This window comes from Hippocampus zosterae, chromosome 14, assembly GCF_025434085.1.
Source record: "Hippocampus zosterae strain Florida chromosome 14, ASM2543408v3, whole genome shotgun sequence".
NCBI lineage: Eukaryota > Metazoa > Chordata > Actinopteri > Syngnathiformes > Syngnathidae > Hippocampus > Hippocampus zosterae.
In genome coordinates this window covers 11,481,229-11,497,297 of record NC_067464.1, presented here as the reverse complement: position 1 = coordinate 11,497,297, position 16,069 = coordinate 11,481,229, and the positions used below count along the sequence as shown (strand labels likewise).

The 16,069-nt window shown below is 42.2% G+C and overlaps 1 protein-coding gene across 3 annotated transcripts; it reads right to left on the bottom strand.

The window, feature by feature from the left end:
• Nucleotides 1-618: 618 nt before the first annotated feature.
• Nucleotides 619-15,615, bottom strand: rpap1 (RNA polymerase II associated protein 1). 3 transcript variants are annotated; one of them, XM_052086175.1, is made up of 27 exons: nt 15,585-15,615; nt 13,927-14,129; nt 13,290-13,438; nt 12,774-12,866; nt 12,107-12,269; nt 11,643-11,807; nt 11,301-11,519; nt 10,046-10,155; nt 9,848-9,946; nt 9,184-9,285; nt 8,943-9,110; nt 8,687-8,863; nt 8,349-8,483; nt 8,097-8,267; nt 7,870-8,027; nt 7,559-7,729; nt 6,672-6,867; nt 6,384-6,493; nt 6,091-6,286; nt 5,711-5,857; nt 5,416-5,558; nt 3,634-4,066; nt 3,439-3,557; nt 2,490-2,721; nt 2,225-2,401; nt 1,598-1,654; nt 619-1,207 (listed from the first exon to the last, which is right to left on the bottom strand). In XM_052086175.1, the coding sequence occupies exons 2-27, from the start codon at nt 14,123-14,125 to the stop codon at nt 1,052-1,054; spliced, it is 4,245 nt and encodes a 1,414-aa protein (XP_051942135.1). In that variant the 5' UTR covers nt 14,126-14,129; nt 15,585-15,615; the 3' UTR covers nt 619-1,051. The 3 variants fall into 3 exon arrangements, with proteins under 3 accessions (XP_051942135.1, XP_051942133.1, XP_051942134.1); XM_052086173.1 differs by having other exon boundaries at nt 11,643-11,810; nt 15,585-15,614; XM_052086174.1 differs by having other exon boundaries at nt 11,643-11,810; nt 12,107-12,266; nt 15,585-15,613.
• Nucleotides 15,616-16,069: the final 454 nt, after the last annotated feature.

Here is a 16,069-nt window from a genome sequence, read left to right as displayed (position 1 = left end):
GCGCAAAAGTAACATGGCACATCCGCTTGAACGCACCACCCTCACTGTTAAACATGGTGGGAGCAGCATCGTGGTCTGGAGCTGCTTTTGTTCAGCAGGAACAGGGAAGATAGTTCCAGTAGATGGGGAGATGGATAGAGACAAATACAGGCCAATTTTAGAAGAAAATTTGAGACTGGGATGGAGGTTTACCTTACTACAAGACAGTGATCCAAAATAAAGCAAAACTCTTCAGTGGAATGGTTCAAAACTATCCATGTGTTAGAATGGGCAAGTCAAAGTCTGGACCTGAATCCAATTGCGAATCTGTGGAAATATGCTGGCTGTGGCTCCACAAAGATCCTAATAATGATCCTCTTTCATCACTTCCCATCAAAAGTCAAGTTGACCTGACCTCTAATTAAACCTTGATGGAAGTATTGGTAAAGCCTTTTAACAGCAGTGTTGATGCCCTTTGAGACATCGGTCAACATTTGTAGCGTGCGACTTCATCGTCCTAATTTACGGCACAAAACCGCACGTGACAAGAAATGCATAGGCTGTAGACAATGATGTATTCCGACTCTGGATTTTCTCATCCATTCCAAAAATAAGAGAACATTTGTGAGACTTCTCTCGAACCTATCAAAAAGTCAGACATTTATTGACATTTTAGCTCAGGTTTCAATTTCAAGCGCTGCTACACTAAACAAATGTGAGGATACTATGAGATGATAATCCATGACACTGTATCGATTTAAGGTACGTTATGTGGCGCAAACCAAAAAAAAGACGACTGAGCGTGAGTGTGCAGCTGTTTAGCCATCCCTAGAAAGACTCTACCAAGAGTCATCCACTGTCAAAGAAACAGTTCAGTCGAGTGCACAATCCTGCAAATAAATGAAATTCTACAACCTGACACTGAAAAATGTAAATGTTAATGTCATTTTCTGTAAATGTCCAAAATAATTGTGGGTCAAAAGCACAACATTGGGCCCCAAAGTCTTTTCATGATTTAAATTTAAATGTAAAAATGTTTTTTCTAATTTCACCGCTGTTGTCATTCTCCTCTTCACCTCTCCTCCGCTTGACAGCCACCGCTGTTCTGCAGGCCGACGACGCTCTCCAAATGCTTCGCTCTTCCGGGAGGCAACTGATCATACATGTCAAAACCCAACTGGGAGTCCTGTTTGGGCATGCGGAACAGCAACAGGTGCTTCTTTAACACCTGCATTTTGAGACAAAGATGATAGAGCTTTTAAGGACATTTCAAAGGTGCAATGTTTAAAAAAAAAAGGGGGGGAAAGGGAAGTCACACTTTGACAGCCATTCGAAAAACAAACTTTTCAGTAATTCCATTTTAGAGGTCCTATTCTGCTATAATAACCCCAAACCAGGGAATAGTCTATCCAGATCATGCAAATTTATCAAGATAGTGAGAGTTCCTAGGAAAATAAGAAAGAAATGAAAATATTCCTCAAAGGAATATAACATTGAGTACATTGTGGAGAAAAACCAATGAGTTGCTCGCGATCAAAAAATACCTCGCAGGGTGGGCTACAATGTGAGTGAGGGAGTTTGAAAAACATGATTAGACATAGAAGGAAAAAAAAAGTACCTCTTCCGACATGCGGTAGATTATCCTCAGCATGCTGTGTCGTGCTGCTTCGAGCTCCTGGAAAGGATAAAGGGAAATCAGATCAAAAGGCTGCTGCACTGCATGCACAATCTCTCTTTCGGTACGCATGAATGATGGACTCACAACCAGAAACTGTAATCTACAAGAAGTGTGGAACGTGAAATACCCCTGGAACCTCATCATCAAAATGAAAAACAGAAACTGTCATGACGGCTGAGGTCATATATCGTACTTTGGTAAAAACAGGTGCTGTTTGCTGGCTAATTCATATTTCACAAATGCAATATTAATCAGAATGCCGTCTTTAGAGTCGTGCGGGGTGCATCAAACATATTCTCGTAAAGACAATTTGGGGGTCGACTTCCCCTTGAAGATATGACTTTTACTTGTTGAGTGACCACGCTCGTATCTAAAAACACTCGGATTTCAAATCATCATTCCCCATTAAAATGGAATAAACCCACCTTGTTTGCCCCAGCAACAGTGTCCCCCAAACTATTTTTTCCTCAGTGTTTCAAATAAAAAAATAAAATAATAAATAAATCTTGGTTCAAAGTTTAAACACTGTCAATACGAAGCAATTTCCTTCACGTGAAATAAACGTACCTGGGCTGCAGCATCCTGAGAGAAGACAAAAGTGTTGACATGAGCCAGAGCCACCACATACAGGACGGGACACCAGGAAGGCTTCAGGCTACCGGTGACAAGGGAGCGGAAATAGAGGCGTACCAGAGGAAGGGAATCTTCAGGGGGGGAGGTGAACCGCTCCACGGGGATGGCAAGCTTCCATTAAAGAGGTACGAGAATGTCAATTCAGAGGTAGTCAACAATCAACAAAAGTCTGAAAAAATGTCTAAAAATAGCCAGTCACCTGTTCCAGAGTGACACCCAATGACCTCAGAATGCCCACATGTTCCCCAAAGACAGCCAACCTCAAGGTGGCGCTGTACTTCCTCTGCAAGGGCAACAGAATCCAGCAGCCGAAGAGGCGGTCCCCAAATGACACGGCCTCGTACTGAGCCAAGAGGGCGCAGTACAAATCGTGGAAGGAGGCCAGACCTGGAGGGGTAATGTTGAGGTCTAAACATTCCAGTCTTGATGGCCTGCATGCAGGAAAAGAGTGAGAGAACGAGATCATTGTCAATGAATAGTGAGTCACAAACACATAGGAAACGTACAAATGTTATACTCAATATTAAATAATAACGCGTATATAATCAGGGGTGTACATAAGATTCATGCAGATTGAAGATTGTCATGTGCGCACCAGTTTCGAATGGGTCATTGCATCATATGAAAAACTGTTATGGTGGCTGCACTGGCTGGCTTTACTTTGATGGCGCTCACGGATGCCGTGTGCTAGACTCGAGCGGTGGTTGAGGGAGTCGAACACGGGAATACCGTTGACGGTACAGTCAACTCACTCTTGTTACACTGAGGCTTTTCGCTGTCCATCAAAATACGTGAAATCGGTATGTGGTGCAAAATAAGATCGGGCATCGGTCAGAATGCTGCCCTGAACTGTACTAGATCCGCTGGCGGTCTCACATGTAACAGCCGTTAGCGGCCAATGAATTTTTTGAAGCTACCATGTAGAAAACATTGAAACGATTGTGAAGGGCCACACCAACGTGCTAGCTCAATTGTGTTAAACATGAATTTAAACTTGCCTTTTTTTGTTTCGTTTTGTTTTGTCTTTTGAGAGTGCATTCTTGTTCATGAATTCCTGCTGTGCAGCGTAAACTCTGTCATTAGATGCCGTTCAAAACATCCCTGTATCATGTAATAAGTTTATTTAAGTTCAATTGTTTGATTCAAACCTGGATAGTAACCGGAACAGAGCCCAGGTCAGTTTTTGAACCGGTTTCTCCAGGAACAAATCACTGGAACACAGGAACACACAAGACAGCCGGGCCAGCTTTGAAACCGGAAGGATCACCTAAACAATATCAAATTCGGATTTTTAACAATACGGTCTCCTGAAAAAGAGGAAGAGATAGCAAAGGTCTACGTACCTTAAGGGCTTCCTCCCGCCAGACTTCCAGCACCAGCAACCACTGCAGACATTGAGTGACTGCCATCAGAACCCCCTGGGGGAGCTCCTCAACAGAGAGTCCTCCGCCATCAGGCGCCCCGGTTTTCTCATACAGGCTGACAAGTGGAAGGAATGGCCAGTCTGATGGCAGCATGGGCCCCGACAGTTCTGGGAGGAGGTGGGATTTGATCCAGGGGTTGCGGCCAAAGAGAGCATCCTGGGAGAGCAGCACAGATGACTCCAGGTGGGCCAGATGTGTAAGGAAGCAGCCACGAATGGAGGCCAGGTTGGTGCAGGCTTCCCTCAGGAGAGCTCCCACAATTTGGAGCGAAGGAGAGTTGTGATGGCTCGTTTCATCGTGGAGATGCAGTTCCCCGAGCTCGATAACCTCCGGGCCACCACTGTGGCTCTCCCTGGAAAAAGGGGGGAAAAAAAGGATTAGCAGGAAGCTGTAGTTGTGATCATAATATTAGAGCATAATCGTTCAAGTACATCATTTTTAAAAGCAATTACTGGTACCTTTTAATTTTCACGCAGATTGAACAGTGGCATTGAAATGTAGGAGCATAAATAAAATATCTTTGAGAAATTTTTTTTTTAAAAGACACAAACTTGTATTCTTTTCACAAAAAGTGCACATCAATATTAACACATTCAGACAACAACATATACTATCTATAGTGCCAGAGTACAATGAGATGTCTTATCTCCCCTTCGGAAAGTCCTCTTTCAGCTATGTCTGAAAAGCCTGGAGTGATTGCCAAATCTAAATGTATTTAAATGTTCAAATGCTCCTTTCTCAATAGTGTTGAATGGCTGTGTATCTTTTGTTTTAAATCTGCTAAAGATAGTAATGGTATCGGTGACCAGGAGTCATTTTACGCTGTTACATTTATATTTGCATTGTTGGTCAAAGGCATCCTTCATTGCAAGTTGTTGAAAGTCACGATATCATGACATCTGAAAACAAACACGCAAATAAATTCCAATTACCAACTCCAAAATGACTGTATACATTTTACTTGTCGAACGATAAGTTGATAGAGCGACTATCATGACAGTCCTAATCACTACTATGGACAATCGCATTTGATGATTGTGCTGAATATTTGGGGATCTTCAACAAGTATTCCTAATAAGTATACATATGTTTAATGCTGCATACATTGTTTAATTTTATGGAAAATTTTACCACCATTCACAATCACATCCATCTGAAAAGTCATAAAATGAGTCATGAGAGAGGAATTACGAAAACACTGAGACTCACTAATTTGGTTTTGTTTTGGATGCTTGAAAAGTTGGATCATTAAAATGTTTTGATCATAAAACCATGTGAGCAGTTTCAAGAAACCTATTAGCTAGTGAGGTAAACAAGTGAAATCTGCTTGTTTTAAGGAAGGGACAAAAGATGAGGAACGACTTTCAAAACATCATACCGTCCATTGTGTCAAAGTCAGTGAAATAACAACCTAAATAAACGCCTATTGATGATTTTCCACCAGTGTGGAGCAGCACTCGAATAAAGAGCAGTGTTCATCTACTCAAATGCGTATTGTGCTGCTTTTTGAATTTTGAAAGCATGAGGCATAATTTAATTTGTAAAATGAGTAAAATGACATTATATTTCTGGGCTCCATTTTGCACGCAGTACCTTAAGTAAGTAATGACAAACTGAGCACTGTGTGCCTTCCTTCAAAGCTCTTTTGACTATTGGTGCACAAAACTGACAGCAGCAATGGCAAAAGGTTTGGAAACTTACGATATGAAGTCCTTGCTAAAGACGATGGTGGCCAGCAGGTCATGAGCAAGGTGCTCGCTCCCAGGCAATAACCATGGGAGAAGAACGAGCGCCACCTGGTGGAAGAGCGGCGCATGCTTTTCCACTTGTGGCACAATGGAAACCTGAGATGTGAACAAAGTTGAATGATGACATAACAGATTATAGTATCATGTCCGGTGATTTTTCAGACAGAATGGAAACTTCATCAACCAAACATGCATCACAATAAAAAAAAATTTTCCTAGTTTCTCATTCAAAATAACTTTCAACCTACCGATCTGTATGCCAAGCGCAGCAGCATGTAGATGAGGTGGTGCTCGTGACGATGGAGCCAGGACCAAGTATGAGACAGGGTGGGTGTAGCCTGACTGACAACTCGCAGGTAACCAATGACAGGATCTGACACAAGGATGCTCGTAAACTAGAAGACATGCACATTTGCTCAACAATGAGTTAAAGCTTGACTTTTCAAATGTGTAGAATTTTGCAATTTTTATGAGCCAAACAAACAGAAGTCTGTCCGAGACTAAGGACCCACAGTACTGCAAGAGTAGAAATCAGAAAAAAAAAAGTCTCAATGCGTAATACAGTATCCTCAATGAGTTGCTAAACTTGCATGTCCATCACACATTTCATACAACCAGAATGGCTCACCTTGCAGGTGAGACCTTTGTGGATGCCCATGATCGTGTCTAAAAGGAATGCGAGGCTTGTGAGGAGAGGGAAGGGAGAGGAGTGAGCCATCAAGCCTGGACGGTCCCTCCATCCTGGGCAAGCCAAACCAGGGAGGCTGGGAGAGGGGTCCGGATCCACAAGACCAGATAGGACATTGCATACTACTGAGGAGGACCTGGTTCCAAAAATAAAGACGATTGGTCTTTTAAGAAAATTCCTGGGAGGACTGTAATTGTAAGGACATTACGAGTGTCACAACGAATCAAACATACTTTAGGTTCTTGAGCAGGTCTTGCACAACACTGTGGGACATCAGAGGAAGAAGAACCTCATTAGTCAGCTGCTCCAGTTCGTGAAGGGTTTCCACTGGCTTGAAAGAGTTCTGAGGGAAAGACACAAACAGCGCTGTCGCTGTTTTATCTGAACGCAACAGCAGTTTATGGCTGAAGGGCTAGATGATTACAGGTGAATTTTAGTATGCGCCTCAGTCTGACATTCTGTGAGGTTACAAGCGAACAGATAAGAGACAATGGATAGAATAACGAGAAGATGAGAAGAACCTGTCTGGGGAGCTTATGGTAGAATGCCTCAAAGTAGATCAGGTAAGCTGGTATCAGTGCCAGACTGCTGTCTCTCTGTTGTGGATTATCAAGACCCATCACAAAACTCTTCAAATGGCCCACAAGTGTTGCCGGCAACCCTGTGACATGCCCCCATGACACCGGAGGAGGAGGAGGGCATTCATTTCCTGAAGAACTTGAAAATAGAACAGAAAGTCCAAAAGGGATCTTTTACAAATGGATCGAGCACTAAATGAAAAGCCGTGGTTGGTGACCAAAGCGTGCAAGTGAGCAACTCGATCACTCGCTGAGAGTCAAAATTTATAGCCGTCACTTTATGACCTAAAAAACTGGAAGTGATACCACTTTCTGAAAACAATGACACCAGATTTTTTTTTTTTACAATTCAGTCTTTTGTTCACAGAATAAAGGAAAAATATACGTTTGAATGTGAGCCAGTGTAATTGTTTTAAAACTGCAGTGATGTTTTGTTCTGTGTGACCATGTGTGCCAACATTTTTTTTGCTACTTCTTACATAAGACGATATTTTAACCAAGGTGTTGTGTCATGGCCATTCGTCATTAAAGTTAACAGGAAGTGCGAAATTGTTTTTATGTTTATGAACAATGGTTAAGAGACTGTTACCTTTACATCACTCTCTATATTGTATTGTATAATAGTCAGCAAAACGTGTAGCAAGGGGCATCCCTTGCTTTTAGGCACTGCGCTTCTGGTGGTCAACAGGGATGAAATAGAATATATCAAGGTGCAAAGTTAGATTATTCTGATGTCTTCCCCTATAATGGTCTCAGTCTGCATTTAATTTAAGGATTGTTGTGAATATTCTGTGGCATATTAACCAGCACCTCATGATTATATTTGTTACCTGACCATGCCAGCTTGCAGTTCCTGGTGGCAACCAGCAGTATGTGTAACCTGAGTGAGCAGAGTGAGCAGAGCCAAAACCTTCTCAAGTTGCAGATGCAACAGAGGGTCAGCGGGGTCCAGCGCGGTACGAACTGTCTGCAACGCCGTCAGTAAGGCTGGATACAAATCTCTGTGGAACAGCACCAATCACAGCATAGCACAGTTCGTCGTTACAGACTGATGAGATGAGGTTTGGGCATTCAAATATTTACGTCCTCGCTGAACAAGCATGCTAAATTCGGCAGTACAAATCTTTGCAATGTAGCGTACATGTACAGGTCGCAGGCCTGACCATAGCCAGCTGCCACAGCCCACATCCTATAAGCTTCTGTGGTGATTCTGAGGGCCTTGCGAGACTCCAACAAGAGGTCACTGGGCTCAGCACTAAGCAGACGAGACAGACGCTCCCTCAAACCCGCAGAGTTCAACTGTAGAAGAAACAACAAGTACTGAAGTATACTAAGCATAAACAATGTGAGCTTCCAAACAACACTTACCAGTCTGGCACATGCATGTCTGCCAGAAGTAGCCAAAACCCTTATGAGCTTCATGGCGCAAACAAGAGGGAATCCATAAACAGACTGGGGGAAGGAAAAAGATGGCACTGTCCAGGAAGTGGGAAGGAACTCCGACATCACCGTCTCAATCATGCGAGGACAGTCCAACACCTAAGCGAACAACAAGTCCACAATAAGATTTGATAAGAGGGGGGAAAACAGGCTATTTATGAAGTGATATCGGGTGGCTACCTGAGTGGCAGACGATGAAGAGTGTCTGGCAATACGGGTCAGGATCTCAAGTATATCCTGAACAACCCGGGGGCAGGGTCGGACAACCTCGAGGATGTAACGTAATCTGGGGAGAAGTTTCATTCTCAGGAGACCCTAAAACAAACATTTTTCATTCGTTTGATTCTTCAGTTTGCATGCATTTTGACTCATCATTACACCGCACACAAAAGCTCAAATGATAAGAGGACAGCTTTGTTGTGTCCTAGGGGAGTTTGGAACAAAAATAAAATGGCATCTCTCCAGCAAGCTTTTGGTACACTTAATTGCAAAAGCCACTGAATGCAATATTAAATCACCTTGACAACATCCAGCCCAGCCACGTCATGATCAGTCTTCCTCTCCTCCCTCTCCTTGGCAGTCTCTTTTAAACTTTCATCCAGCCCTTCATCGTCTTCCTCCTCTTCCCCCTGAGATGGCAGCAGGGGGAAGGTGGCCAGCCCACGAAACCAGTGGAAGGTGAGGTCCAAACACTCCTGTGGGCCAAGAAGGAAATCTTTATGTAAATGTTTGTTAAGCAAAGTAGGTATTCAGTTTGGAGTGCCGTTGCCTTACTTCATCTTCTGCGCACACCAGAAGTGCTCTGAGTGCATGCACCGCAGCGCCCAGCACTCCTTCCACGCCATCATCCAGGGCAAAGCGAAGCAGGAAGAGCAGGCCGGCGTCGAGCAGAGTGGCCATCACACTGCCTTGCAGGGCTGAATGGTAGTCCCCAGCGCGGGCCTGTGAGCCGTGGAAATACGCCAGTACTGGGCATACCGTTGACATGTCCGAGATTGTGTGCATGTTTGTGTACCTTTAAGAGGATATTGCGGAGGGTGCTGAGCGCCAAACTCCTCTGTTGGATGAGTTGACTGCGAGAGAGAAGGAAAAGCTCTTGTAGGGAGTAACCTGCACGCTGGGAAATGAAAACTTGAGTGAACATCAAAAAACAAAAAAAACTGCATTTGGATTTAATGTTATGAACACATCCAAATGCAAAGTGTAAGCGCTGTATCAATAGTGCTCACTTAAGTACTGCGGGTACTTTGCCTCCTTCCCACATTCAAAAAGATGAATGATGAATAGAGCAAAGACGAGGGCTCTCAAAAGTTAAAGTGGTCATTTTGGAGATTATTTTAAATTATTTTCAGCATTGACTTTTTTCTATTTAACTCCGTTAACGCAGTTTTCTTTACTTCCTGTGGCGGGCGACAACCTATATGCTCACGTGGGCAGCCAAGCTTCGAGGAGTCACTGGCGCCAATACGGACAAACACGGACTAGAGCTACGGTAGTTTTACTTGCTTGATGGGTTTTGTAGGAATCAATAGCAATTTGCGCACTTGGCAAAGCCATATTGAAATACCTTAGTTGCACGGTATGTTTTTGGTGTAACATCTCAGAATAAAATGTCCTTCTCAAGATGAATATCGAATGTGATAGATACTAAGTCAAAGAAGGATGTATTGCTTAGATACCTCAGGCTCGTCTCCATGGTGATGCAGGCCCAGGTGAGTGGGCAAATCTTCCGTGGGAGGGATAAGAGTTCCGTTAAAATCAAAACGGGCCTGCATGGCCTAAACAACATAAAAATACACAATGCATTTTCTCAGGTTCTTCTCATGGTGTTCAACTTTAGTTAAAGCCAATTCTTATACATTAGTTGGGCATCTAACCTTTTTGGTTCGGGTTTTTCTGGGTGGAGGAATGTCCCCCATCCACTCCAGCTTATCGGGCTCCAGTTGATCCATGTGCACCCATTCCTTCTGAGGCTTAACTGGCAGATCTAGTCACACAAAAGCATCAGAGACTTTATTATTTATTGCGGATTTGTCATCGCTCTTTTCACCATTGAGGATGTAGAGTAGTTATTCAATAAAAAGGCAGGTTGAGATTGCTCATTATCGTGAGCCTAATGGTAACCGACTTAATGGCTGTGAACATTGTTCTGGGGAAACGGAATTGTTCAATTAAAATCCAGCACAAGAACCTCTTTGCTTGAGCCACGAGCAACACTTTCATCAGGACTAAGTGTCACCACAAAGCAGTCAGGAGAGTGACTTTGCGGCTCATCAAACAAAGTCAAGCCACTGCTTCGCGTTATGCATGGGATTCGGCCAGGCAGCAGACTCATCCCACTTACAGTATATCAATCAAGCTTGGATGCTTCCTCAGATAAAGAGCAGAGAACTAAAATGACAGAGAGATAAATGTGGAAAAACAAACAATATCGAAATGAATTTGAAGAGTTAGGAAAAGGCTGAAAGTGCAATTCCTCTTACGGCCAGCAGAGGACGACTCTACCAAAAACATGCCTCATTGAATCTCATTCCATTACAAGACAACCTGGTTAAATAAAGGGCAACAACAAGAGGTACATCACATTATTATTAGATGACATAAAGGCATTAGATATAAATGAACACCTCCACAAAATTATACACATTATTATTCACATCATTTTCTATAGTGCCTGTCCTCACGAGGGCGGCTTAGCGGTTGAGCCAACATTACGACATTATACGCTTACAACATTAGTACATACTTATTGCTGGGGCTGATTTGCTGAGTCTCCATCATTTTCTTTCATTCTGCGTCACAACATAATCAACCAGTAACATGACAGTGGCTACTTTCACATCTTTGAGAGAATTTATGGGGTGGACAATGTCAGGAAAAAAAACTAGAGCAAGTTGGCAGGTATCTAATTGAATGTACAGGTATGTTCTTGACAGAGTCCAGTGTCTAATCTGGAGCTCCAAGAATTCAGACTAATTCATGGATTTCTAGAGCTCAACAATGTTTACAAATTTGAGTGCAATACAAATATAACTTTGGAGTGCATTGTGTTCTTTTGGATCTCCACCAGCCAAAAACAACAGAGAAGGTAAAAGGCAATGAGAAGGTTTGTTTTTTAAAAAAACATCATACCAATCATGGCAGATAGAGGCGACAGTTCCTCTTCTTCCTCCTCTTCCTCTTCCATCTCCACGTCTTTGGGTTTTGGAGAGGGTGCAGCAACACTGGTGGAGTCTGAACTGAGATGAACACTTTCCTCGCTGCTTTTGCCCTCTGGGCGTTCGTGTGAGGAGGAAGGAGCCGGGCCGCTTGCAGCTCTGCGGGATCGGACAAACTCCACCAGACTTGGATCTGGCATGCAGAAATAATTGTTTGGAACAAGTGGACCAACATAATGGAAAAACAAAGGCCTTTGTGCACTGGTTTCATTAAAAATCATGTCAAGGCATACTAACGACGGATGCAAAAGCCTACCAAGCTGCGATAAGAGCCTCGCCTGTTCCTCTTGTATCTCAGACAGGGACATTGCCAGGATCTTCTCCTGGTTCTCATTGTGGATCCTCCTGGTCTCCTCTGAGCGATTGGAACACCCAAGTCCTTCACCAGAGACCAGTCTTAAACTTGACAATGAACATGGCCCTGCTAAGGAAGCATATCATGCATGAGCTGTTGTAAGGATTTCAAAGTATTTTGTATTTTGTCATATAGTAAGTAGCTCAGGACTTTGATTCACTCAACTGTGGTAACAGGCAATCATGGGGAACATATAAACAACGGCCATTGACACTCAGATTGAGATCTATGGCTAATTTAGAGCTTACAGTGAATCTAACACACTTTGGAGTTGTGGGAGGAAGTGTGAGTACGGGGGGGGGGGGGGGGGGGGGCACGCAGGCATGGGGAGAACACTACAGACAGCAGTAAAGAAAACTACTTACTGTCTCCAGTGTGATAAGTCATATCAGTCTGTTCCGGTGGTTTGTGTTTCGGTGTATCTCGAGATATCAAGTCTAATGGGACTTTTCCCTCTTTTAGTCTCTGAGCCGCTAACTGTTGAGCAAAGATGCTCTTCTTCCCACCTACGGCCGACAGAGGCACCTGCTTGACAAGATGAAAAGTGGGCATCAAATAGGGGTCAGACATATATGTATCGGGAAGATGCTCTTTTAATTCATCTAAATAATTCTACTGAAACCGAGAAAATAGAATTCTGAATCCGTTTGGCAACAGCAGCACAAAAAGCTATAGAGTAAAGTAGACACTTTCCATACAGGTTTCATTAATTGCCCCGGAGGGATCAATGCCCATTTTCTTTATCTGAATCTTCAAGTGTTAAGTGTTTATTTGTACAATTAATGCATCAATTTTCGATAGCATTTGTCCACATTGAGGTCTAGAGATCGTCAGCTAATTGCAGACATGCTAACCACAAGGCAAGTGTGCTTATTATTTGTTTTTCCTAACTCGCTCTTTAACTAACTCGGTTACTATTTTTTATGGAGGGGCGAGGGGTAAAGTATTTGAATAGATCTCTGTAGGAGAATGGTCTTTAATGTTAAAAAAGGAAATGTTTCAACTTCGTTGATTAATTATGTCTATTTTTACCTGAGCGCCGTTCGCTGAGCGATGCAATGCTTTGGGAAATGCAATGCCTGTAAATTCCGGCAGTGATATTGGAATGGAGCTGATATCTCGTTCCTTCAACAAAAAAACAAAAAAAAGTAATATTCACACAGTGTCCTCCATGAGACCACACAATTAAAAAAACTTTTTTTTAATAGCAGTTTAAGGAAACTCAACAACATTAGACTGTTTGAATTACTTGACATCCATTTTCTGCGGGTTTTGTCTTGAATGGATTTTGTTTAAAGATGAGAAAACCTGTATTTGTCTCACAATGGAGAAATTCGCAATTTACAGCAGCTAAATTTTGAAAGGAAGAAAGTAGAAAAACAAAGTATTTGCATGCACAAAAATACATTTAAAAATGAGCCGTACACAATACAGAATGAAATATAAAATATACGCATATAGCATGTACTGTAAATAAAGCAATGAAACATTCATGATTCAAGTAATACAGTCACACTTCAGTGAAAATGATGGTTTCAGGGCACTTACAACAATCTTGGACAGAACCGCACTGATGTGGGTGTCATGCATGTCCAGCGTATCCCCTGCATCCTCGTCCTCAAAGGTGACGCGGCTGTGTTTGAAGCGGGACTTCTTAGGAGGCGCTGGTGTCAGGGATGGAAGCTGGTCCGGAAGATCTGAAAAGAAAGTATTCCATATCTACGACAGAGCACTGACTTAACTTTGGAATAAATATGCCTTAATAAAATATCTCGCAAGTGTCATAAAGCACCATATAAATAAAGATGTAGTGAATCTTACTGTATATTCCCTCAATTAGAGGCTATTAGATGCAGCGTCCAGGGTGCATTATCCACTTGAACAATTGAATGACTCCCTTCAATTAGATGTGACCATATTCTCGGTCAGAAAAAAAAAGAGTGGTAACTGTATTCTAAGTCTCAGATAACAGATGCTCTTATTTGCCCATGGACATTCAAGTTACCCGTTATGTTGGTTACAAAAGCAGGAGAACAAACCAAAGCACTTTCACACTCCATAGATGAATTAAGGGTGGATTCCACATTTAGTTTTAAAATCCAATTTCACATGACATATCCATATTGCACTAGTTTATAAAAATGTTTTTTGTTGTTTATGCGGTTTATAAATTCAACCATCTAACCTTCTATGGTGACCACATCCCTCTGATTTTCTGGATCGTGACTCTGAAGATCCTCCTCGGGGCCTTCTCCCATCTCACCCCGCCTCTTGTCGGGTCGGCGGAGCACGGTGGCAGCAGCCGGAGCTCCAGATTTGATGAACTCCTCCTGCTCTCTCAGGAGGTCCGCCTCCGAGCCGCCTGGCTTGGGACGTTGCAACATCCCTCTGGAGAAGGATAGAATTAAGAATCAATCTATGACTTTCCTTTATTCATATGGCACTTTTCATGCAACAACATAAAATGTTTTGCAAAACAGGGAATCAAAAATATAAAGGATACACAGTATGTGAAACCTGAAACCCAAATGATTTTTACAATAATGCTAGTTAGACGTCCTGAAAAAGATAAATGATTTGAATAAGATAATCATGTAAAATAAATAAATAAAAGATGCCGATAGAACGGATAAAAATGTAAAATCAAACTGGATGCACCTAAAAGTAAGGACAAAGGATAAATAAATATTAGGCTTAAGGTAGAGTCAATTCAAAGTTCGAGTAAAAATGTGGGTCTTTCAGCCGCCATTTAAAAATACCAAAGATGAAAGTAGAAGACTGGCCATTTTTTTTCATCCATCCATTTCCTATACCACTTATCCCACTTAGGGTTTGAGTTCAACTGAACATTTTCCCATCTTCGTTGACTTTGGACAATATTTGTGGCACACCCTGGACTGGGCACCATCCAGGTACAATACAATACAATACAATACATCCTGATTTATATAGCACTTTCACAACAGCTGCAGCTGTAACAAAGCACTTTAGAAAACAGTTAACATAAAGTAAATAATAAATACAACACATAACATAAAAACACGGGAGAATCGTGCAATCTTAACCACTTTTCCCTCATACGCTTTGTTTGTTTGAAGCAGTTCTAGATGAAAGAGGAGAGGTTCAAAGTGTCCTTTCACCAGTGGATCACAGAAATCATGCTCAAAATGTGTGCACATCGGCTACAAGCCAAGTTTCAAAGTCAACAAGAAGCTGACGCGTCCATTGATGTAAAAAAGAGATTGGTTCATTTACAGAATGTACAGAGCACATTCAAGTCATATTCACATTCACATGCAGCCCTATGGACAATTTAGAATTAGATATTTTGAACTGATGTGGATTTAGACTTATATATTTTGAACTGATGTGGATTTATCCATTTGGACATCCTTAGTTCATCAATCTGACATTTTGGTTGAAGTCAACAGATCACACATATTTATTCGACACCAGAAGACTTGTGTGTGTGTGGGGGGGGGGCTCTGTTGAATGGAGCCCTTTCAAAAATGACAGTGACGCCCCTGTAAAGACGTCAGAACCAGTGTTACTCCTGCTTCTATTATTCTGTGAGTTGCATCGTGTAAAATGATGCGATGGACTGAACAAGCCACGATTCCAAAGTAATTAGGACACCAATCGTACGACGACAAAGTCGCTAAATAAAGTAGTTTTGTTAACACGTGTGGCGAGTTTACATCAGAATCATACAAAGTGGACTGAACGGTTCAGCTTACTTTTTCTAACATAACAGTTTCGTGATATTTATCAAAAATAACTCGCCACACTGTAAACACTATAAGGCCGTTACAATAGACAATGCGTTAAAGGCTGCGAACTAACCTTTAGATCAGCGAAGACAGACTAGCAAAACTACGGATGCTCATTGCAGTGACGCAGTGACACACTTTCAAAATAAATGTATTTTTCACAGATCGGAAGTGGCTTTTATTACTGACTTGTCACGTCTTATGTGTCGTTGTTTAGAGTAGACCAATAATCATGCAATGTCTGCTTGAATGTTTTGATTTTTTTTGTCTTTCTCGGTCTGTTTAAACGAGGCGTTACGGGAAAGTGTAGCGATAGCTAATTTCAAAATAAAAGCTTAAAAATAATAAATGCGTGATCATATGGGACAACGTTTTCTTGAGCTACCAAAAGATTTGCACCTTCGACTCACCATCACACACATCGAAGACACGTTTTGTCATGACCTCCTCCTTTTGTGAAGATGTGGAATCGGTGCGATTGAGGACGTCGGGTTAAATCGGGAAGCAATCCAGCAGCCCCGCTACCTACAGTGACTTTTCCGCTGACTGCATGATGGT